Source organism: Cetorhinus maximus, chromosome 2 (assembly GCF_964194155.1).
Source record: "Cetorhinus maximus chromosome 2, sCetMax3.hap1.1, whole genome shotgun sequence".
NCBI lineage: Eukaryota > Metazoa > Chordata > Chondrichthyes > Lamniformes > Cetorhinidae > Cetorhinus > Cetorhinus maximus.
Window position 1 is genome coordinate 124,262,101 of NC_135880.1, and position 24,899 is coordinate 124,286,999.

A 24,899-nucleotide genomic window follows, 5' to 3' on the forward strand; every position below is an offset into this window, starting at 1 on the left:
GGCAGCATCTGGAGAGAAACCATTCAGGTCAGAAGTGATGAAATGTTACAATCTGAAATGGTAACTGTCAGCATTTGTGGAGAGAAACACAGACCTGAGTATTTCTAGCATCTGCAATAGTTAGTTTTTGGATTAGTGGAGAATTTCTGGGTGCACTATGGAATGAGTAACCATGATCCCCAGTCTTTCAAGTAATAGTCACTGCTAGGTTGTTGGGTTGGGTTGTGGTGTATAGAGAAAGAAGAGGTGAAATAGAGATGAATATTTGAAGGTTGCTGCACTTGAGCATCAGAATTCAAATAGCTTAATGAGAAAGCTAGCTTAGTGGTTCACAATTATACAGGTATGCCAAGCAATACTAATATAAACCTTTATCAACCTCGTTAGTCTACAGCATATCATTAGTATTTTGGCCAATTTCTGAATGAGGGAAATTTAGTCACAATTGACTGGCACTAGGATATAGACATTAAACTACACCATTTGAATAAAATACTTTTTCAGACCACCTTACTTGCAGCTCAAAAGAGTTTACCTGCTCCAGTGGCAGTTGTGTTTCCAGAGCATTTATCTGCAATGGGGAAGATGACTGTGGTGATGGAAATGATGAAAGGGACTGCACTCCATCTATCTGTCACCCACATGAGTTTCAGTGCAATAATTCTAATTGCATTCCCTTGGATTGGGTATGTGACACCAATGCTGATTGTGCTGACCAGACTGATGAATCTCCAGACCATTGGACATATCATCCTTCCTCCTGTGACTTGTTCTCCTGGTGATGTTCCATGTAGCTCTGGTGAATGCATTCACAGTAAATGGTACTGTGATGGTGATGCAGACTGTGAAGATGGAAGTGATGAAGTTAATTGTCATAAGTAGTCTGTTTTATGCCATGCACTCCTGGCATAAATTTGCCAGCTGGGACTGGCCCTGTATGGTGGAGGGAAAATGTATGCAATTTAAACCCAGCCACCAAGGACAACTGGCCTACAATTGCATTTGTAACCATCTGCAGTATAATCAGCGTGCTAGTCTTAGTGGAGTGGGTATGGGAGGAATGTTCAAAATTGTGGATTACTATGTACTTTTAGCTATTGGGTTTTTCAAGGAGTGAGGGTGCAACTTACCTTTAGAAGAAATGAGGTAAGGATGGTTTTTTCCATCTCAATCTCAACCTATCTACCTGCAGAATCACCAACAGGCTCAATTTTTCACCAGAAATGGCCCAATTGGTAATTGTCTTTTTGAATGATCTCTTTAAATAACCTTCCCTGGTACTTTAGCTGTAACTTTTTCCAATCTCACACAACTTCTCAATTATCTTGCACTTTAATAAATTTGAATACCAGGAATGGTAAGATTTTTACTTTTTTTAATTGTTAGCTGTAGCTTTCCCAAAACTAGTCCAGCTTCTTTAACTTCAATTGGCATCATCTATTTCTTCTGTACTGAAAGATATTCTTTTAGATTAGCATCCAGATTATATGCATTGATTATCTAACTCTATAAAGCAACAATCAATTTTTAAATTAGAGCACTATTACAATGAACTACCTTCCCTTTCTCTCCGCAGCCCAATTAACTGGGTCTTCAATGAACTTTTATCTGGGCTAGATCTAGTTCAACTCAATTCCTTTAATCCATACACTAACTTTCCATGTTGAGCAGTCTCCCATTTAGTAGTCCTGTTGTCTGAAATCAATCTTTCTAAACTTACTATTGGGCATTTACTATACCTCTAACCTAGGCAAAAATTTAATTTTCTAAAGCTGCTCATTAGAATTACAAGGTTGTCAGGGTTGGCTTTGAGCCATGGTGCTATTCATTTCACCAATTGCAACATGGCACTGTGTACACAGCACTTGTCATACATGAAGTATCATGGGAGTGTGGGAGATTAAATTGAGCCTTTTTTCACTTCCGCATGAGACCATGTGGTTCTTAACTGGCTCACTTTCTGCCAATATGGAGAGCTTTTTTTTTACTTCAGAGCTTTCTGTCAAAGTTATCTCCTTATTGGGCATGTACCAATCCTTAATTGGCTTTAGGCTATGCCTGGATATTGGTGTTCAAGGCTGAAAGTCCCAATGTACCTAAAATTGGGTTTTGTTAATCTGCATTTCTCATTATTTTGAGACTCTATTTTCAACAATTGATATAGAATCTGGAAATGCTTTCTGAAAACCTAAGCTGACATTCAAAACTTAAAGGATTAAATGGTAGAACTGTTTAATTTTTTTAAAAAAAAGTTTGGAGCATATTTGCACTGGCGATGATTCAAATGGGGTGTACTATATTTTTAGGATCCCTTTTTGGTTCATAAGAACAAGTTTATAAAGTGCCAGAGTTTTTTTTCACTTTGCAGTTTGAAGTTCCTTGTGCATGCCACAATTGAGGACAATTTTTTAATAATCTTCAGGTCAGAGCTGCTGTATTCACAACTTCCAAAGCTGGTCACGTGCTTACTCTTGAACAAATGATGTCATTGCCAAGTTAAACTTTTCAGAACAGCAATGCAATTTCAAACACAATGTTGCTTGGATATTGCAAAGTACATCCACAACTAATGTAAATTCCAGTGCTATGAATGGATTGAACTGTCAAATGTCTCCATTTTTGATTTCAGCTCCTCTAACATGTAGCCCAGATGATTTCCAGTGTGGTGATGGTGCTTGTATTCCTGGAAATAAAATATGTAATGGACTTTGGGACTGTTCTGATGGTAGCGATGAAGTCATCTGCAAAAGTGTTAGGTTTATAATTCATGAAATAACACCCAAAGTTATGAGTCTTTTGGAGCTTTTACATTGTTTGTTCTCTTCTACAATTAGAGTGTACAGGACCCAATGATTTCAAATGCCAAAGTGGGGAATGCATAAATGCATCTCTAGTGTGCAATCAACATCAAGACTGCAAGGACCGGAGTGATGAACCCTTTGAAGGATGCAGTAAGTTTTTTAATTGTTTGCAGCCGCAGTTGGGTTCATACTAAACTGAATCAAGAAGTGAATGTGATACTGTTAGTTCCTAAATCTAATTAGCCTTGTGTATACTGATCATGTTCTTTGGCTCTCTAAGGCTAAGCCTTTCATTTATGCAGTGTCTTATGACCTCTGGATATCCAGAGGTCATAACAGTTGTTACACATCTTTGACTGTAGTGATGTAGGAAATGTTGCAGCCAATTTACATATGGCAAGCTCTTATACATGGCGATGTGATAATGACCAGAATCTCTTTAAAATACTGATTGGAGTATATGTATTGGGCAAGACACAGAATTTCTCTGCTCCTTGAATTAGTGTCATGGGATTTTGTGCACCACCTGAGAGCAGATGGACCTCAATTCCAATGCTGTAAAAGCCTAATTTCATTTGAAACTAACATTGGCAATCTAAGTTTTCTTACCTATTTAACCTTGCAAGCATACTTCCTCGGAGTATTATGAAAATGCCCAGAAGTCCTGATCTGCTTAGAATTGACTGCCCTGCTAGTCCTGAGTACAGGCCTTGACATTTGATGTTGGGGAATTGTCTTAAACTGCAGCTATACCCATTCATATATCGTTTTGTAATATTAAGCGCATTGTCACTTTTGACATTTCTTGTATCTATAAATTGTGCTTTTATTAATTCTTATAATTCAAATGAGGGCACTGATAACAGTCATGGGCAAGATCTTATTCCTTCTAAAATCTGTCTTTACTCTTTGAAGCTGTAATATGCTCTTGGCATTTATACTTCCCAGGTTAAGTAACACTACTGACTGAGGGAGCTGCAGCAGTGTTAAACTTAATTAAATTACAATTGAGTTCAGAAGCTGTCTGCAAGAACTAGAATGCAAACTAAGCCTTCAAGTGCTGATGGCTGAAATTGAGGCCTTCCAGGGTAAACTGAGCACTTGGGTCTATTGAAGACCATTCCTGGACTTCAACTTATTTGGGCTCTATGCAGGCAGTGAAAGTCTTCAATATTCCTCAATTGGGCTCAAAGTAAAACTGCCTACTTGTCCCAACTTTCAAGATCCTGCTCACTTCTAATTTTCAGTTCTCTTCGATTTGTCCTCTGGATTGAGAAATTAAAATTACAGGCAGTTTTTATGCTGTTTAACTGTGCATGGCCTAGATCCTCAAGTTAATTTTTTTTTTGCTTCACTAGTCTGAGCTTATAGTTGAACTGAACTAATTAAAACAAGACTAGTGTCTAACTGTTCCTACCATATTAAATGAGAGTTCCGGTAGTTCTAATATGCAAGCCCCAAACATAAGAACCTAGGAGTAGGCCATTTGACTAGGTTATCCCCATATCCCTTATCTTTATCTAGAAATCTATTGATCTGTCTTCAACATACTCAATGAGCCTGCACTACCCTCTGGTAGAGAATTCCAAGATTCATCACCCTCTGAAGAAATTCCTCCATCTCCATCCTAAATGGCCTACTTATTCTGAGATTCTCCACTGATTCTAGACTGCCCAGCCAGGGAAAACATTCCTTCTGCATATACCTTGTAAGAATTTTGTATACTTCAGTGAGATCACCTCTCATTACTCTCTGTAGAGAATACAGGCTAGGCTCCTCTTGGGACAATCCTGCCATCCCAGGAATCAGTCAGGTGAGCCTTTGTTGTACTGCCTATATGACCAGTATATCCATCCTTTGTTAAGGAGACCATAACTCTCCACAATACTCTAGGTGTGGTGTCAGGCATGTGTCCTGATGTCACCACACTGTCTCGCGATGTTTCATTTGGCAGGTGCGCACGGGAGTCATCTGCATGCCTGCTGATATTTAAATGGCTTATTAAGGAAATAAAGTAATTGTGAATGCTGCCTGTCCAACCTTAAGGTTGGTGGGCAGGCAAAGGCTAAGCAGTCTTCAGATTTTTTTTAGGAAACATCATCCACGAGTGGGATGAGGTTTCCTAAAGCTTTTATTCATTTTTTTTATATTTGGGTCCCATCTCATGTGAGTCACATGAGGGGACATGTTTAATTTTTTAATCCATATTTAATTTCAATAACAATTCAATCTCCAAGGTAGCTCCGTGTCTCAGATTGAAGCACTCTTTCAAGCGCTGGCCCCAACACTTGCGCACTCTTCTTCCCCCACCCACACAGGTAGCGCTGGGTGCTATGGCTCATGTCTTATGCTGGGCAGGCCTTAATTGGCCCACCTGCATAAAATGGTGGCGCAAAGCTGATCACAGGCAGCGATTGGCTCAGACTGCTCCCACTGACTGAGAAATTCAGGTAATTGTTTCAAGTCAGGATGATGCATGGCTTGTAGGGGAAACTTGCAGGTGATGCTGTTCCCATTGCATCTAATGCCCTTATTCTTCTAGATAGTAGAGGTCGCTGGTTTGGAAGGAGCCATGGTGAGTTCCTGCAGGGCATCTTGTGGATAGTAGTACACACTGTTGTCACTGGTGGAGGGAGTGGATGTTGAAGGTGGTTGATGGGATACCAATCAAGCAGGCTGCTTTGTCCTGGATGGTGTAGAGCACCTTGTGATGTTTGAGCTGCATTCATCCAGGCAAGTGAGTATTTCATCACACTCCTTGACATTTGCCTTGTAGATGGTGGACAGACTTTGGAGAGTCAGGTGAGTTAGTTGCTGCAGAATTCCCAGCCTCTGACCTCTTGTGGCCACTGTTTATATTCTGGTCAATGGTAACCCCTGTTCTGTGGGTTCTGATGGTAATACTATTGAATGTCAAGGGGAGATGGTGGGAATCTCGCTTGTTGGAGATGGCCATTGCCTCTCACATGCAGCATGAATGTTACTTGCCACTTGTCAGCACAAGATGTTGTCCAGGTCTTGCTGCATATGGGCATGGAATGCTCAAGTATGAGGAGTCATGAATGATGCTGAACATTGTGATCATCAGTGAACATCCCCGCTTCTGACCTTATGATGGAAGGAAGGTAATTGAGGAAGCAGCTGAAGCTGGTTGGGCCAAGGAAACTACCTATCACTATTGTGATGTCCTGGGAATGAGATAATTTACCTCCAACAGCCACAACTGTCTTTGTGCTAGTTATGACTTCAACCAACCAGTGGAGTTTTCTTGATTCAATTTGACTCCAGTTTAGCTAGTGCTCCTTGATGCCACACTTGGCCAATGCTGCCTTCTATCAAGGGCAGTCACTCTCCTCACCTTTGAGTGCATCTTTTGTCCATGTTTGAACAAGGCTGTAATGAGGTCAGGAGCTGAGTACCCTCGCAGAACCTAAACTGGGCGTCAGCAGGTTATTGCTGATAACACTGTTGATGACCCTTTTCCATCACTTTGCTGACAGCAGATTGGGGTTGTAATTGCCCAGGTTGGATTTGTCCTGCTTTGTGGACAGGACATACCTGGACAATTTTCCATGTTACTGGGTAGATGCCAGTGTTGTAGCTGTTGTGGAACGGCTTGGCTAAGGGTGCAGCTAGTTCTAGAGCACAATTTTCAGTACTATTGCCAGAATTTTATCAAGACCCATGGCCTTTGAAGTATTCGGTGCCTTCAGTTTCTTGATATCACATGGAGTGAAACAAATGACTGAAGACTGGTATCTGTAATGCTGGGGACCAGGAGGAGGCTGAGATGATCAACTACTCAGCACTTCTGGCTTAATATAGCTGCAAATGCTTTAGCCTTGTGTTTTGCACTGATGTGCTGGGCTCCCCAATCATTGAGGATGGGGATATTTGTGGTGAAGCTGCTGCCTCCAGTGAGTTGTTTAATTGTCCACCATTCATGACTAGATGTGGCAGAAGTGTAGAGTTTGGATCTGATCCTTTTTTGAGGTTTCTGCTCTGTCCATCACACTGGCAATCAAGTAGTCCTGTGTTGTTGCTTCACCGGGTTGACACCTCATTTTTGGGTATGCCTGGTGCTGCTTCTGGCATTTCAATCTGGATTGATTGCCCAGTTTGGTAATGGTAGAGTGGGGGATATAGTGGGCCATGAGGTTAGATTGTGTGGTATACAATTTTGCTGCTGATGCTCACAGCACCTCAGATGCCCAGTTTTGAGTTGCTATGTCTGTTTGACATCTATTTCATCTCTAAAAACTATAGAGAATATCCTCAACGTGAAGATGGGACTGGGTCTTGAGTTGCATGTAGGCCAGACCAGGTATAAATTACAGATTTCCTTTCCTAAAGGACACAAGCGAGAGATGAGTTTTTATGACCTTGTTAATTGCTTCATTTATTACTAAGATTTTCTTAATTCTAGATTGTTGTGGTGTGATTTCAACCAGCATTCCCAGAGCATTAGCCTGGGCCTCTCGATTACGAAGTCAATTGATAGTGCCGCTGCCTCCTCTTAAACTACAACTCACTCTTGTTGCCTGAATTTCTATGCAGTTGACCCTCCTACTCTTCCTTTTTGAATAGAACCTCTCAAATCCAAGTTTAAGGATTCTTATCCTTTGAACTTGTTTGTTGACAATCCAACTGGGAAACTGACCACAGATGTTTTGCATTCTCCCCTATTGAGTCTTAAATAATTTTTAGAGTTCTAAATTTTTGGTTAATTGTACCTTGTAATATGTAAATTAAGTGAACTTGAGTGTATTGATTCTTCTAGGATACCTTCAATTTTGACCATTTCAGCTGGGCTCCTTGCAATTTCCATGGTTAAATATCTAATCTTATCCTCATGCCACTAGATTAACCTTGGTCACTTGCTCAAATTTCTACTTTGGAAGAGCTCCAGGCATGCATTACTTATGATCCTGAAGTGATAGTCGAACAAATGTGGTTCCAGATGTAATTGTTCTTTGAGCATTTTAATCAGTCTGTCTTCTGTGACAGCTAGAATTTTAGTTGCTCTAGCTTGAGTATCATTCAAAGGTGCTGATTTTTGATATTGGATTGCCCCAATCCTTCACCACATTGATAATTACAAATTCTTGTTGTATTGATTTTTCTGTACATCTAAATTTGGGAAAGTTCAAAAAATCCAATCTCCATAATTTAAAAGTGTACCTTGCATGAGTTAAGCAGATTATGTGTCCTGTCTTGAAGGGTGCGACTGTCATGAGCTTTCTTTACATTGTGACTGCACATCACATCAAAACTAGTAATGATGCTTATTAAAAAGTTTGAATTTGTATCAGTTTTGTATAGTTCTCCATTTCGAATACTTTAACAAATCTATTCAAACACTGTTTCAGGAAGATCATGGGCAGTAAGACTCTGCTGGAGAAGTGGAGACATTGACATTCTGGATTTATCTTTGCAGATGTGAATGAATGTTTAATAAACAATGGAGGCTGCTCTCACATCTGCATTGATCATCTTATTGGTTACAAGTGTGGATGTCCTATAGGCTTTCAGTTATCTGCAAGGACCTGTGTCGGTAAGAGTCCTAAAACAGGCTAATGTAAAATGGGTCACCTTCTAAGTTTGAAGTGAAATCAGTTTATTTTTTTTTCTATTAGACATTGATGAATGTCAAACGCCTGAAACCTGCAGTCAAATTTGTATCAATTTGGAAGGAAGCTACAAGTGTGAATGTCACCAAGGATATCATATGGATCCAACTAATGGGGTTTGCAAAGCTGTTGGCAAGTACAACTTGAGTTGTTTGAAACTGGAAATTTACTGATTTTTAATGGTAGAAGCTGTCTTCAGTTTCTACCATTTTTTAAAACTTCTATCTCCAAATATTGCCTGATCCTTGGTGCATAAACTTATTCAGTCTGAATAAGTTTCAGGCATTGGATCTCTTGGCTGCAAATGAACAACCTGTACATTAATTTTTGTATTGTTTGAGTGGCACCTTAAATCTCTAGTGGATTGGAGGGGATCAGTCACACATCTCACTAGCTAAAGTATACAGCTGTGTAGTAGGATAGAATTTCTGCATGGGTCCTGATGTGTAATTGGAAATTATTGGAACAATACCATAGTTATGTGTTTTAAATTTTGGACTTTATAAATTAAATGCATAACCTATTCCTAAATATGGATGTTGCATTGCATTGGTCTTTTGCTTTAAGTATGTTTGGCTCTTTTAAGCTGGTTAAGTTATTAATGTGCATAGGAAAGGAACCTTACTTGATCTTCACAAACCGCCGTGAAATCAGGAAGCTAGGACTGCATCATCATGAGTACACCCAGGTAGCTGTGCAGCTAAGAAATGCTGTAGCACTGGATGCTGACATTGCTGAACAGAGAATTTTCTGGGCTGACTTGGGCCAGCAAGCAATTTTCAGGTAATAAAGTATTGTGCATGAATCCTGGCTTAATACTAAAACTTTTCTATTTGTGTAGCATTGGAATTAAAACTTAGATTTGAATAAAACTTCAGAATGATGAACAGTGTTCTGGATTAAAAATATTGTTTCCCAATCTTGTGGTTTATTTTTCTATTGTTTGGCACTTGGTGTTGAAATGGAATCAAGATTTAATGGTAACTGCACACTACAAACTATTAATTTTTGTATATTGAACTATTTGGCTTTTTTAAAAAGTAGATTTCTCTTCTAGAAATGAAGTGTTGATTTGATACTGTAACTATAAAATGAAGTGCATGCGCAAAGCAACTGATCATTTCTCCCTGTTTAGTGTGTCTATGAAGTGGAAAAACGTAGCTGGTAATTCCATAGTAGTCGAGGATGTAGACAGCCCTGTGGGGATTGCTGTTGATTGGGTTTACAAGCATATCTACTGGACTGATCGTGGTACTAAAACTATATCTGTTGCAACATTTGATGGAGCCAAAAGGACTATCCTCTTTGACACAGACCTAAAGGAGCCAGGTTCCATAGAAGTTGATCCACTATCTGGGTATAGTAGTTCTACCTTCTGTAATTACAACATGTTTCTATTTTAGTGCTGTGATTTTTAATATGAGCTTGGTATCAAAGGTGCAAGTTTTTATGCTGGCCACGGTAATGTTAATCTATCAAACTGGGTAAATATTATGTTTCCTGGCCCTTCAACCTTCACACATGCTGAAAATCAAGGTGTGAAATTGAGAGAAATACATGGAAAGTAGTACAGTCAAATGGCATAATGAGCATTGAAGGAAAACTGACTTTCAACTCAAAAGCAGTTTCTATTAGCCAGTAGTTGAAGGCTGGATACATTACAATCAAATGTTTTCAATACAATAAGTTAAAGCTTTTACAAGGTTATAATTACATCTTTCTAAAAAGGCTCATTAGCCATAGGCCTAATTAACATTTGTTAATGCTCATTTGCAGCATGAGCTGGATGTGATTGACTAACCAGACTGATCTTGTAACACCTTAAGTTGTATTAACAAAAGGCTGATCAAAAATTCTAGTCAGCAACATAAATTTGAGGAATTGCTTTTAAATTAGAAAACTTGGCTGGCCATCTAAAAGTGAGCAACAAGACATTGTTCAGTTTATTATACTGCAATGTAGGCCATATTGTTTTTGACAACTCTTGTCTTTTTAAAGGTTTGTTTACTGGTCAGACTGTGGTGAACCAGCAAAGATAGAAAAATCAGGAATGAATGGTGTGGATCGGCAGCTCCTAGTTACCAGAGGGATTCAGTGGCCAAGTGGCATTGCACTTGGTTAGTTAATGAACTGCCTCTTGTTAAAACCTGCTTTATGCCTTCTATTGAAACCTGACTTAAACACTTTCTTTGGCCCTAGATCTAGTGAAAAGCCGTCTCTATTGGGCTGACTCAAAGTTGCACGTGTTATCCAGCATAGATCTAAATGGTCGTGATAGAAGAACGGTGCTGCAGTCACAAGAATTCCTTACTCGTTCATTTGCTGTCTCAGTATTTCAGGTGAAAATGTTGGAAATCCAAAGAAGTCTATAAAATAGATTAACTCTTTTATAACCAGACAGCGGTTTGATATCTAATTTTAGTCCCTATTGGGTTGAATCTTAAATCTTTTTGTCATGAATATTCCACCGTGAAGTGCTTCTGCCAAATGTACCACAGTGGTAGGGAGGAAGCATTGACGTTGCATATATTCAGATCCAAAAAGAGCTCTTTTAAGTGCTACTATTCCAGAATCTGCAAGATTTGCTGTAGGAGACATTCCATTTTCCTGGAGTGTACACAAGGCCACAGTTACTTTTTTTAAACCCTACAATGTCCCATTTCAAAAATCAAAGCTTTGCATGGAAAACTTTTACTTACTGGAAAGAACCCTGTCATGGTACTTTTAAGGCTATGGCCATCTATAGTTACAACTAACTTGGAGCTCCCACCATATTCTGACTTGGGTGCGATTATTATCAAGCATATACACATGAGCCATTCTGTTGGCTGTACTTACTGCTTGGGTAGATGTTTGGGGATTCTGCTCACCATTTTAGATTTGATTATTCACTCAATGTTCGAAAGCACTCTGATTTGGGTATGCAAATACGATCCAACTGTACAAGGGCTGTACCTATTGCTCCATAACTTGGGCACTGAATGGGTCACAAAATATTTTTGCTAAATGACTGTTTTCCAGGATAGTGTCTTCTGGATTGATAAGGAGAATGAAGCCATTCATGAAGCCAACAAGTTCACTGGAGAACATCTGGTAACTTTGGTCAGTAATCTGAATGGACCTCAAGACGTCATTGTTTATCATGAGTTAATCCAGCCATCGGGTAAGCTTGGGCTGTCTTTTGCAAACAGAAAAAAAAAGGCAACTCAAATGTTGTACAATCAATTTAAAAAGATCAATGCAGCCACTATTAGGAAGTGAGGTTTCTATAGACCTGGGTGCTTTTTTTCCTTGCTGCAGGCCTAATTTGTCAAGAAAAATCTTAACCAGTCTCACCAAGAGTAGATCCATTACGGGGCAGGAGGAATGGACATCAGTATTTGCTTATCTTAAGGAACAGTATTACTGAGGTCACAGCAATGTAATTAAGTTGGAAATGGCAGTGCTTGTTAAAATGTGACACTGGAAGCTACACCTCCTTTGACCTTGAACTGTGATTTAACAGAGGCAGCCAGAATCTGTGAATTTTCATTAAGTTAATGTGGGAAATATATTAATTATCTTTTTGGGTTTGGCAACTAATGTATTTGATTCACCGTGTACTTCAGTTCTGAATATTTTTAGAATGGTTGATCTTTCTTTTGCAGGAAGAAACTGGTGCAGTGTGAATGGAAAGAATGGAGGCTGTGAATATATGTGTGTGCCTGCACCTCAGATTAGCAGCTATTCTGAGAAATTTACCTGTATGTGTTCTCCTGGAATGATGCTTGAGGATGGACGATATTGTAGGGCAGGTACATGAACAGTTTTCTTACATAACTTCTGAGGAAACTTGGAGGGAAATAACCAAACAGCAGATTAGCTTGCAGCCTGGAGAAAAGTAACTTGATATTGATGTCTTGTAGAGATGATAAAATTTTCCATATGCTATTTTCCATATGCTGTCTAATTCTGAAGGCTAATCTGTATTCATCCTTTATAAAATCTGGATAACCTAACTGTTCACAATGCAGAGTAATGGCCTTTTCAGTGAATTGATAGCTTTACTCTGAAGAAATTAAGCATAGGTGTGAACATGTAGGTCTTCAGTCTTTTTTGTATTGGCTTAGCTTCTTTTTTGCACTTCTGCATTTGTCTTTGTTATAGTATTTAGAATTCTCTGAATTTCCACCTTGATGTGCAATCCTTATGGTCACACCCCTTCTCATTTTTTTGGGAAAAATGAGGCTTGGGTGGCAGAGAATTTACACATTTTCTACCAGAGTTCTAGCAAAGCAACATGCTGAATGAATTTGTGCAAATTAACCTGTTCAATACAACAGTCATTGCTTAAAGTGGACAAGATAATAGAATAGTGCAGATTTTACAGAATAAAAGGTATGGTTTTAACATTCTGGTTTCTATTCTCTAGCTAATATGACCTGTAGGCCATCAGACTTTATGTGCCACAACAGACAATGCATACCCAGTAGATGGCTGTGTGATGGTAATGTGAACTGTAGAGATGGATCTGATGAAAGTCCTGAAATCTGTCGTAAGTATTTCCATGGTCACCTCTAATGATTTCATTGCCTATAGCTTCTTGCCCCTTGACAGGAACATGCATGTAACCTTTTCAATTCACCTGCACTAATCGCTATTTTAAGAAGCAATGCTCCAAATCAGCCAGTGGAATTTTTTGACATACTTAAAGTAAAAACTGCAGCAGGTGAGATACTACAAAACCTTCAAATGACTAGTTGAAAAGTGAGGAATTCAATATTCCCATTACCCAAGATTTGGGGCACATGACAGTGCACTTACTGAATTGAGTTCAGTTACTTCTAGCATTAGAAACATTCAATCTGGGTAGTGGAAATACACAGATCAATCATTGAAAAATAACTTGCACCAGGAACTTGGCTGTGTAAACAGTCAAAGTAAGTTGCTTCTATTTGTGCATGTGATTCTCTAAACTATCTAACCTGGCACTTTGATTGTTATTTGAGATATGAAAACTTTTCATATCCATGTAATCAGCTGTGGTCCTGGATCATCTCAATGCATTCCTTCTTCTTGGAGGTGTGATGGTGAAAAGGACTGTGATAATGGTGGTGATGAGAACTGTGGTAATGTGGCATAAAACAAACTGGTATTGCATGGTGCTGAGGGTAGGATGGTGAAGGGTGTTATTTTTGGTTTGCTTTTCAATATTTTGTACTGCCAAAGGACTGAAATGATCTGTGTAAAATGTGATATTCATGCCAGAATGAACATTGAGCACTACCCCCAATTTAGTGATAGGAGCAATGTGACCTGCCTACCATGTGCCTTGGATATCTCTGCCAATGGGAAATACTTTGTTGCTACGCTAACTTTTTGTTAAAAACCCAATTTAGAAATGAGTGCAGAAGTAGAGAGCCGGTCAAAATGGATAGTTTGTAGCCATTAACACCATATGTTCCTAGTATAATGAAAGCGCCAGGTTTTATTCTTAAAGTAGCTATCAGTCCAGACGTGACAAAAGTATAGATGAGGGTTTTTGTAGCAGAGGGGTAAAGAAGGGAGAATGGAAGACAATATGGGGATGGAAATGAGATATTAGTTTCAGGGGTTAAAGGCTCAACTCTGGGTCATAAACTTTCTCAAGTGCTGGGTTTGTAACTGGCATTGAACGATGGTTTTTAACCTCTTCCTTTTTAGCCAAGGGAATTTTCGATTCACTGACCCCAGGATTTGATATTTGATGAACTGATGGCATCCGTGATTGTGGAGCCTTGAACAGTGGTGGAGGGATGGAATTAGGTGTTGGAATAAATGTGCTGGCTGGTGTCCCCAGATGCCACCAGTCAGCACATGGATGAGGAAAAAAGTCAATGATGGAGGGAGGGGAAGAACAATTGCAGGTGTTACGAACGGTCACCAGGTGAGGTTCTCTCAATTTATGATCCTGGTCGAGGTACCCCAAATTGTTATGCTCCCAGATGAGGGATGGATGGACTGGCTCCCCCTCTTTATTCAACCCCCTCAGTCACAACAAGTTTAATTTTAAAAAGGATCCCTTCCTTCGTGGATACCTTTTCAGTCCAAATGTATTTCCTTTTAAAAGGAACTAATTTAACCTGGCTTTCTTGAGCCAGTGAGTTTTAGTTACTAAAACATAAAAAAAAATGCACAAACATGGATTAGATATGAGAAACAAGTCCAGAAATAAAGCTTTAAAAATATATTTTGGCTTGTCTGTGAGGAGTAGTTGGCAAAATGTTGCAGCTGTTGAGTTGGGTGATTCTGGTAGAGCTGACTTTGGCAGTTGAGCAGTAGGTTTGGAGTTCCTTGGTTCAGAAAGTTGGCTGAAAAGAGTTTTCTTGTTCCTTTTGAGTTATTTTGCTGACTAGCCTCCAGAAATCAGGACTTTTACCTGCAAGCACAGGGATGCTGAGCTGATGTTCTGCAGCTGTGACTTTCACAGCACACCCTTGCACACCAGGCCTGGAACACCAAAACTAGCATAGATCAGGGATGCAGATGGCTTTTTAACCCCTTCCCTTGTGTATTCCTGGAAGGGAAAAAACAAGCTACTTTCGCCCAAAGCTGCTTTCTTTTGAAGACATGCCCAGAGTCTGGGATTTAACCTACAGGAGATGGGAATCATCCTTCATTATCTTTGCAACCGCAGGAGATTATAGTTCAGTTTTTGCATTGCACCTTTTCCTTTTGAAGTGTCTGTCTGAAGTGGGCCTTGACATTCTTTAGGTGCAACATTCCATTCTCTGGACTAGTTAGTCAAGTGTAATCCACAGGAATTTTCCAGCAAGTGGTTACTTTACAGTCTCAACCAGCTTTTTGTTTGTCCTTTTTGAACTTTTAAGACACTTTTTTAATACATCCGTAAGTAATTTGGGCAATGACCTGCTGTGACACTGGATGTGATTGCTGTGCCCATAGGTAGTGCAGGAGCTGTGCAAGGCAGTCCCTTGAGCTGGAAAGTGGAAGAGGGAATTAACTGTCTCAAAAGCTATGGGAGATTGGAGGGGTTGGTGGGAGCAGGATGAGGTAGAGCTAGTGTGCCAGATTGGTATAACAAGGATATAGAGGTAATGGGCTCTTGAAGGGCCCAAATTTGAGATGGTAACCATTGTTCAGCTTTGCCAGTGAATTGCAATTTTCAGGGAGTCATGATGCTGGAGCAAAGGGAACAGATGAGTAAAAGAGCCTCCACTTGGATGATGACTGCACTCATCCAACATACAGGCAAACTTCCCACATTTAGTAACAAAATCATTGGCCACCTTAAATTCCAATCTTTAACTAGGGGAGAAAGGAACTCAACCATTTATCTGGAGACCTGGAAGAATGTTTAAATTAATCCAATTTAGCTTAATATTGTGTTCAATGAAGTTAAATTACTATTTTGAATCCCAATTAATTTGAAGTAACAAATACACTCCTGTGACTGTTACATTTTAGCATTTGAAATCTGACTCTAGCAGAGCCCAATTTGTACTGGAGGTAATGACTTCAACACCAGGCACTGCATTTGCAGGCATCTAGTACTGGTTTTTCCCCAATGGACATTTAATTTTAAATGTGCATGCATTTGTTTTTTAAAAGATCCATTAAGTGACCTCATAACCGTCTACAATCTATTCTACCCATTGCAATGCTGGGTTGAGTGCCTGGTTAAGTGTATTTGAATCCAATCAGAAGTTGACTGACATGCTGCTACACTTTCTTTTGGTGAAACTTGAAATGGCTTTCTATTTGTTTTTATTCTTTCATGGATGTGGACATCACTGGCTAGGCTACCTTTGTTTTTTTTTTGTCCATACCTAATCTGCCTTGAGGTGGTGGTGAGCCACCACCTTGATCTTCTGCAGGCTGTGGTGCAGGTACACAGTGCTGTTTGAAGGATGGAGTTCTAGGATTTTGACCCAGTGATAGTGAAGGAGCCACTATATATAGTTCCAAAGTCTAGATGGTGTGGCTTGGAGGGAAACATGTTGGGGATGTTCTCCTGCATCTGATTCCCTTGTCCTTCTAGGTGGTAGAAGTAATGGGTTTGGAAGGTGATGTCATAAGAGCCTTGGTGAGTTGCTGCAATGCATCTTGTAGATGGTACACACAGCTGCCACTGCAGCACTAGTGGAAGGAGTGGATGAGGTACCAATCAAGCAGGCTGTCTTGTCCTGGATGGTGTCAAGCTTGTGGTGTTGGAGCTGTACTCATCCAGGAAAATGGAGAGTATTCCATTGCACTCCTGACTTCCACCTTTGATGGTAGACAGGCTTTAGGGAATTGGGCAGTGAGTTACTGACCACAAATGCCCACCTCTGACCTCTTGCAGCCACTGTATTTGTGGCTGGTTCAGTTTCTGGTTAATGGTAACTTCCAGGATGTTACTGGGGCATTCAATGGTGGTAATGCCATTGAATGAAGGAAGATGTTTAGTTTCTCTTGGAGATGGTCATTGCCTGGCACTTTGATGTAAATGTTACTTGCTGCTTATCAGCCCAAAATGTTGTCCAGGCCTTGCTGCATATGGGTATGGATTGCTTCATTGTCAGTTGTGAATGGTACTAAACATTGTGCAATCATAAGTAAGCATCCCCACTCTGACCTTTTTTATAATGGAGGGAAAGTCATTGAAGCAGCTGAAGATGGTTGGGCCTAGGACACTACCTCGAGGAATTTTAGCAGTGATGCCCTGGAACTGATTGACCTCCAACATCAGCAACCATCTTTTATGCTAGGTATGACTCCAACTGGTGGAGTTTTCCCCCTGATTCCCATTTGATTCCAGTTTTGTTAGGGCTCCTTGATGCCATGCCTGGTCAAATGTGGCCTTGCTGTCAAGGGCAGTCACTCTCTCCCCTCGTTCAGCTTTGTCCATGTCTGAACCAAGACTAACGAGGTCAGGAGCTGAATGGCCCTGGCAAAACCCAAACTGTTATCAAGCAGCAATTAAACAACCTGCTCACTGATGCTGGTCCCTTCCACCATGTTGATTTGAGAAGACTGAAGAGGTGGTAATTGGCTGGGTTGGATTTGTCCTGCTTTTGTGTACAAGACATACCTGGGCAATTTTCCACATTGCTGGGTAGATGCTAGTGTAGCTGTACTGGAACAGCTTGGTTAAGGACACAGCTAGTTCTGAAGCACAAGTTTCCAGTAATATTGCCAGAATGTTGTCAGCACCCATAACCTTGGCAAAATCCAGTGCCTTCAACTGTTTCTTAATATGTGGAGTCAATCGAATTGGCTGAGGAATAGGGTCAGTGATGCTGAGGATCTTGGGAGGAGGTTGTGATGAATCATCCATTTGGCACTTCTGGCTGAAGATTGTTGCAAATGCTTTGGCCTTATCTTTTGCACTGTGTTGGGCTCCCTATCGTTTGAGGATGAGCTGCCTCCTCCAGTGAGTTTAATTGTCCACTACCATTCATAACTGGATGAGGCAAGACTGTAGAGCTTAGAACTGGTCTGTTGGTTGTAGGATTGCTTGCTGCTGGTCATGCAAGTAGTCTTGTGTTGTAGTGTCACCAGGTTGACACCTCCATTTTTGGATATGACTGGTGCTGCTGGCATGACCTGCACTCTTTGTGACAGGTGCAGTAAAATTGTGAATCACAAATTGTGAATGCTGGAAATTGTTTATATTTCAATCTTGTTGATACTTGGGTCAGGCAGCATCTGTAGTGAAGGAAATGGTTAATTTCTGTGGCCCTTAAGCCAGAATGTAGCTGTTGTGTTCATATTTAAAAATTCAGTACTTAGTGGAGGAAGAGCATGCCATACATCCAAGGGCACTATTGAATCTGGATGCAAATTAACTACAAATAATGGCACTTCCAAATCCAAGGACCAGTGTTTACTTCATTTAAAGCCCTGAGATGAAGTGTGGTGATATTACAAATTGTCTAACTAACCTTTTCCAAGGTTTCTTGATTCAGGAACTGTTCCTTTTAGATTGGGAAAAGTGCACATGTTGAAAAAGGTTGAGGGGAAAACCCAGAAATTATAAATCAGCCTAACATCTGTTTGGAATTTTCAGCTAAATGGAGACCCAGCTTGATTTTGTTAAAGGCCTGACTCTTGATTGAACTTTTTGAAAAGGTGATTCAAATAATGGGCAGAGAAATGTCTTTTGGATGTTATTTACATGAAGGTTTTTGATTAAGTCCCTTGAGTTTGTTAGCTGAAAATGAAGACTGGAATTGAGGTAAATTGTCCTGCCTGTGGGAAATTGGCTGAGCAGCAGGAAACTGGAGGTAGGAATAATTAGCAAGATATGACTAATGTCTCACAAGGTTCAGTGAGGGGTTGGTCTCAATTATTCACTACTAACTAATATAGCAGGATGGAGAGCCATCTAGATTTCTTGATTAAGACCAAGATGAGCAGAATAGAAGCAGTGTGAATGGAAGCACAAAATTACAAAGGGAGATCAATAGATTTAGTGGGCAAAACTGTGATAATAGGATTACAATATAGAGAAGTATGAAGTCATCCAAAATAAAACATTGTAAACTAGAAGCAGTAGACATCCAAAGTGACTTGGCAATCAAAGGTTGTTGGAATGCTGGTCTTTGGACAGGGTGCTGTGTTTCAGCTATACAAAGCCCTTGTTAGACCACATCTGGGGCACTAAGTTCTGGGCACTACGCTTCAGGAAGGATAGATTGGTGTTGGAGGAAGTGCTGTTGATCTTTATTTGATATCTAGACTTCAATTGCACAAACTAGTTGTATTCACAGGAATCTAGAAGGTTGCAGGGTGGAGTGATTTTTATCAAGTTGTTAAAATGAGAGCAGAGTAGATAAGCTGCTAGCTGAGAATCTAAGACAGTGGAACATAGATCAGGCTCTAATTTATAGGCTTCCAAGAGTGAAATTATGAAACCTTTTACTTGAAGGGTGGTGGGAGTTTTGAACTCTTCTGCAATCAGTTATTTTAAAGTCTGAGATTTGATAGAAACTAAGGGATATGGAACTATGCCACAAATAAAAATGATCCCCATTGGCAAAACAGGCTCAAGGGAATAAATGGGTGGCTCCTGTTCCTATAACCCCATTCATCAAATATGGTGCTGGAAGTGTGGCAACTAATCCTGGCCTACTTTTAAGACATGTAAATGGGTTTGTGTGCAAATTTCATATGGAAGTTATGATCATGGGGGCAACTTTTCAATATCTTGTCAGTTGAGAGCTTTTTTTTTAAAAACACCTTGTTGACAATGTTGAAGTGACTATGCAGGAGAGCTTGCAATATTGAACAGTGAATATATATCCTACTGTATAATTGCCTTTTTGTTCTATTGCCTGTTCAATCATATTTAAGTCTTGAAATTACCCCAGATAGAAATCATCTATTTCAAGCAGTCTTACCTGACTTTTGATCATTTTTCAGGTGCTTTTACTTGTGACCTAACAGAATTTACCTGCTCCAATGGTAGATGCATTTCTATGGTATTTGTCTGCAATAATGAGAACGACTGTGGTGATGGAAGTGATGAAAAAGGCTGTGCACCAACTTCCTGTGGCCCACATGAGTTTCAGTGCAATAGTTCTGTATGTATCCCCTTGAATTGGGTGTGTGACACAAATGCTGATTGTGCTGACCAATCTGATGAATTCCCAGGCCGTTGTGGGCACATTCATCCTCTGACCTGTTCTCCAAATGCTGTTCGGTGTGACTCTGGTGAATGCATCCATAGTCACTGGTACTGTGATGGAGATATGGACTGCAGAGATGGAAGTGATGAAGTCAGTTGCTGTAAGTAGTTCAAGTTTTGCTGCTTTAGCTATTGAGTGGCTTCTTAAGTGGTGCTCTATCTTCTAGTTGTGGGAGGTGTCAGCTGTGGCTCAGTTCATAGCACCCTCGCCTTTGAATCAGAGGGTTGTGGGTTCATGTCCCACTCCTGGAAACCAAGAACTGTGATTGTACTCAAAAGAGTTGCAATCTGTGACTGTTGATAACTCAAGAGTATCTTCTAGTTGTGATTTGAATGGGAGGTGGGATGGTAGGGGGGGTGGGGGAGAGAGTGGGTAGATATTAACCAGGTACCATCTGATCAGTTCTAAGGAACATGCATGAATAGGCCATTTAACCTGTTCAATTGGCTAATTCAGATGTAATAGATATATATTTCAATTGTTTTATCGCTCTTCAATCTGTATACTGCTGCTAAAGTTAAAACTGGCTGTCAATCTGTCCAGTTTTTAATTGCTCAAGAATCCGGTTTTTTTGGGGACTGTTGTGGTGTGTGCATGTGTTGACAAAAGTGAACACTCCATTAGCTGTTAAATCACCAATAGTGCATTAGGTGTTGTGTACTTGGGCAACAAAAGGTGCATGGCCATGCTTAAGCCTAAAGGGTGTTGCACAGGTCTTGTTCCCTGATTAAAATTTAAAGGAACACGAAAACTGGCCTTGTGTAACTAGGTTTTGAAAGTGTAAGATGCAAATTTCCTCCACTGCAGTTAGTCTCCCATTCTGATTTTTTTTGTTAACTAAAGTGGATGATCTAATCTTCCCATCTGTGTTTTCCCATTCAGTTAATCCATGTGATCCTTTAAAACTTCTGCCCCCTTCTGCACAACTCATTTCATCCAAACTTGTCATCTGCAATCTCGGGTATACACTCTTCCTCCAGTCAAATCATTTGACACACATTGTAAATAGATGGTTTCCTCGTATAGATCCCTAGGGAACATTGCATACCACCAGAGTACATTCTCTATCTCCTATCTTTCCCTTGCCTCATTAGTTATCAATGTATGTCATATCGCAAGGTTATCCCCAGTTCTACTTTTATTTTTGCTGCTGATCTCATGCAGAACTTCTGGCTTTCTGGAAGTCCATAAGACATTGGTAGAAACTCCCTATCTTATTACTCCCTCCAAAATTAAGTTGGATTAGACATCAGCAAGCTTCTCACATTCAAGCTGACTTTTTTTTGTTCAGCTTGTATTTTTTTGTACTCTATTACATTCTATGAACAACATGGGGATTTTTCTAGCAACAAGAGGTACTAAAATGGAATTGAGATTTGTCATCCTAGTCGATGAGTTTTAAAAGCTGTCCTGAAAAGAACCAGAAACTTTAACCGTATTTCAGATGGGAATGAAGCAGCTGTTTTAGGTGCACATGTTAACCATTAGTTTCAAAACAGGCTGGATTACCTAAATGTGAGCATACTGTTCTGACTTTCAGCTCATCACACATGTAGACCAGATCACTTCCAATGTGGGGATGGTGTCTGTATCCATAATGACAGAAAATGTAATGGACTGAATGACTGTCTTGATGCCAGTGATGAATCTGGCTGTGTGAATGGTAAGTGTGAAGTATCATTTAGAATAAATGATACAAGTTTTTCATTATAAATGTTTCCCCTCATTATAAACATTTTCCCTATCTTTCTGCAGTAGAGTGCATGAGACCCACTGACTTTAAATGTGGCAGTGGGGAATGTATTGATATGATAAAAGTCTGTGACCAGCATCAAGACTGCAGGGATTGGAGTGACGAGCCATCCAAGGAATGTAGTAAGTAGTGAATTAGTTGCATTGCAGGCATAAAAGCTTTCCTGATGCAAGACAAAACCTGCACATACTTGACTGTAGTTAAATAGGTTTCTATTGTGCCAACATTCTAATACTCAGAATGGGTTTAAAGATACTTAATAAACTAAGCATATTGTAGTCTAGTTCTAGTAAAACCAAGTGGTTTAAGCCTGAAGACTGATTTTTGTCATGCAGTGCATTGGTGACTTTCATTACACTTGTATTAAAATATTATATTCAAAATATTTGTCAAGGTAACAATATTGGACTCTCTGGTTTAGTATGCAATTGTTTCACTTCCAGCTCCAATGCAGGCTATCTACAGAACAATTTTTTTTTGCTTGTTTATAATCCCTGTGGGCATCCACAAGCCAAAATAACCAAATTTACTGAGTGATCCCAAATTAAGAAATTTAGCAATCAAGATTTCACTTTTTATGAAATCAATGCAAATTAAATATCATTTGGTATTAACTATAAATTTTTATATGGAATATCAGATACAACAGACTATCTGAAGTGGTAGGCAGTCCACTCAGATCTGTGGCAGAAACTGGGACTACTACACAGACAAAGTAGAATTCCAGTCCCTTTCAAGGACTTGGCCAATTCTCTGCAGGTAGCAGTGTCCACTTAAACAGGGTTCTGTCCACAGTCATCCCCTATAAGTCACACTTATCCAAAAGTTACACTTATCCAAAAGTTACAATCGATCACTTGTAAAGGGATTGAGTGCAAGTCCTTTCTAAACGTTGAAATGTTTGGGGAATCTGTAATTGTTTTTTTAAGTATTACAAATTTTCCATTCTGTTACTGCTTCTGGGTCTCTGGGGCAAAGGCTGTTGCAATACTTTCTAGCTAGATCATGAATTAAGAAACTAAGTCTCTCAATGTCAGTTTGTGGAACTTAGTACCCAGCCCTGACTTGGGTATCTCCATCAGGATCTAAATACATGGAGCTGACAAGACTAGCTTTAATCTGTAGGGTATTGTGTTGAAAGCACATCAGAATGTGAGTCAACCATGCAAAAAGTCAGCTTAGTTATGTAGCTTATTAACAAAGCACTTGTATGCTTACAAAACTAAATTTTTGGAAGTGATTTTATTGGGAGAGTACTAAAGTGATTTCTCTTTTCTCCAGATGTGAATGAGTGCTTAAACAACAATGGTGGCTGTTCTAATATCTGTAACGATCTGATCATTGGCTATGAATGTGATTGCCCTGCTGGTTTTAAGTTAATTGATAAAACTTGTGATGGTAAGTTGATCCCACTATTCAGTTGTCATGAAAATATAATTTTCATAATGTTATTGTAAGGTAGGAATAGTGTGTGTAGAACTTTAATTGAATTAAAGACAGCTGGTCTGAAGACTTTGCTTCAGAAGGGAAGCTAGGTTTGAAATGTGAAATAGGTAAACATGGCTGAAGTTTGAATGTGAGTTCTATTTGAGTAATTTGAATTTTGAGAGGTGGCGAAATGTTACACTTAGCCAAACAGTGTTTATTTTTCCCAAAGCCTACTGATAAAATTGGTACTATGAAAGATTTTTTTTAGAAAAGTAAAGTTAAAAAGACATATTGGGACAATGAGATTTGCATTAAAAATGGAGAAACCTGTATAAAGGAGGTGATGTGTAGGAGGAAGGCATTTTGAGATCTAAAAGTGTAAAAAGCCTCCAGCCTCTAAAGCCTCGTTGCTAACTACACGAACTGAAGTGAAAAAAAAACTTGCTTTGAATTCGACTGTTCTGGGGATCATGTTACTTTGCCTGGGTCTTTTAAAATCTGTTTTACTGTTGCCTTAATGGAGGTCTAACTTGGAGTTAGCTCTCCTAGTTAATCTGAGTTATTGTAATAATTTGTAAACCTATGTGCTTAAAATCCATTTTTATTAATAAAGATTTAATTTCGTTTTGTAAAAAACCTATAACACTCGGTCTTATTACTACTGAATTCAAAACGAGCATCTCAAAATAAATACAAACTAAAATAGTTATGGTCGTTATTTAAAATTTCCCTCTGGGACTTGAACAGCTCAGCATCTAACATCTGCTGTGCCATAACAAGTAAGGAAACAGTGACTCATTTGATACTCAAAAAGATGTTGGTGCTTTATTTGCAGATATTGATGAATGCAAAATTGCTGGAACCTGCAGTCAAACTTGCATCAATTTGGAGGGAAGCTATATGTGTGAATGTCACATTGGATATCACATAGATCCAGCTAGTGGAGTTTGCAAGGCTGTAGGCAAGTATACCTTCAGTTGAAAATCTAGTAAGGGTATTGGGTGTTAGTGATGGATGTACGCCCAGGATTTTTTATTTGAAGCACCCAGACTGAAGTGCTTTTCATAAAATGGGTTGATCATTTTACTGGTCCCTCAGTTTAAGTTCCAGTGACAGACTTGCTCACAATTTGGAATTTAGTAATTGGGATGAAAGGAAGGGAGACCCATGGAATTGGAGAGACTTCCACTTGTGCAGTGGGATTGCTTTTCTGAACTTTGATTTCAAGTATTGAGGCTATAAAATTTTCCTTTATCATGGTGATATATCTGGCTTGATTTCACTTTAAATGTTGGGAATGAGTGCTGCTGTGTTCCACTATTGACATTTGAGCACTAAAGCTTGCACATGAATGAAAAGGCTTGCCCTGTATATGATAGGAGCATCATAACTAAACACCACCCATACTCGTGCCCCCTAATCTTTTCAAACTGGATTAAACAATGCAGACACTGTTCAGTTTGTCATGTTTATAGCCATCACTAGGTAATCTAAGTCTGACTGACTTAATTTGATCGTGTTGAGTCTGAGGCACTGACTCTCAAGCTAGTAGTCATTTTTCTAGCTGCTCTCAACCTTTCCAAGGTCACTTGCTCACATTGAGGGAACCAAAACTGTAGTGCTCCATATGTATTTT

General features: G+C 39.5%; 1 protein-coding gene across 1 annotated transcript in view; it reads left to right on the forward strand.

Annotated features, from left to right (window-relative positions):
• The window catches only part of LOC144691378 (uncharacterized), a 92,557-nt gene that overhangs the window by 55,809 nt on the left and 11,849 nt on the right, over nt 1-24,899 (forward strand). The window contains 19 exon segments of the mRNA XM_078559420.1: nt 505-754; nt 756-874; nt 2,630-2,755; nt 2,832-2,951; nt 8,239-8,355; nt 8,438-8,563; nt 9,043-9,214; nt 9,567-9,788; nt 10,430-10,548; nt 10,631-10,770; nt 11,453-11,594; nt 12,079-12,225; nt 12,843-12,965; nt 13,420-13,539; nt 19,817-20,182; nt 21,623-21,745; nt 21,838-21,957; nt 23,117-23,233; nt 24,099-24,224. Coding sequence (XP_078415546.1) covers nt 505-754; nt 756-874; nt 2,630-2,755; nt 2,832-2,951; nt 8,239-8,355; nt 8,438-8,563; nt 9,043-9,214; nt 9,567-9,788; nt 10,430-10,548; nt 10,631-10,770; nt 11,453-11,594; nt 12,079-12,225; nt 12,843-12,965; nt 13,420-13,539; nt 19,817-20,182; nt 21,623-21,745; nt 21,838-21,957; nt 23,117-23,233; nt 24,099-24,224 — 2,895 coding nt within the window.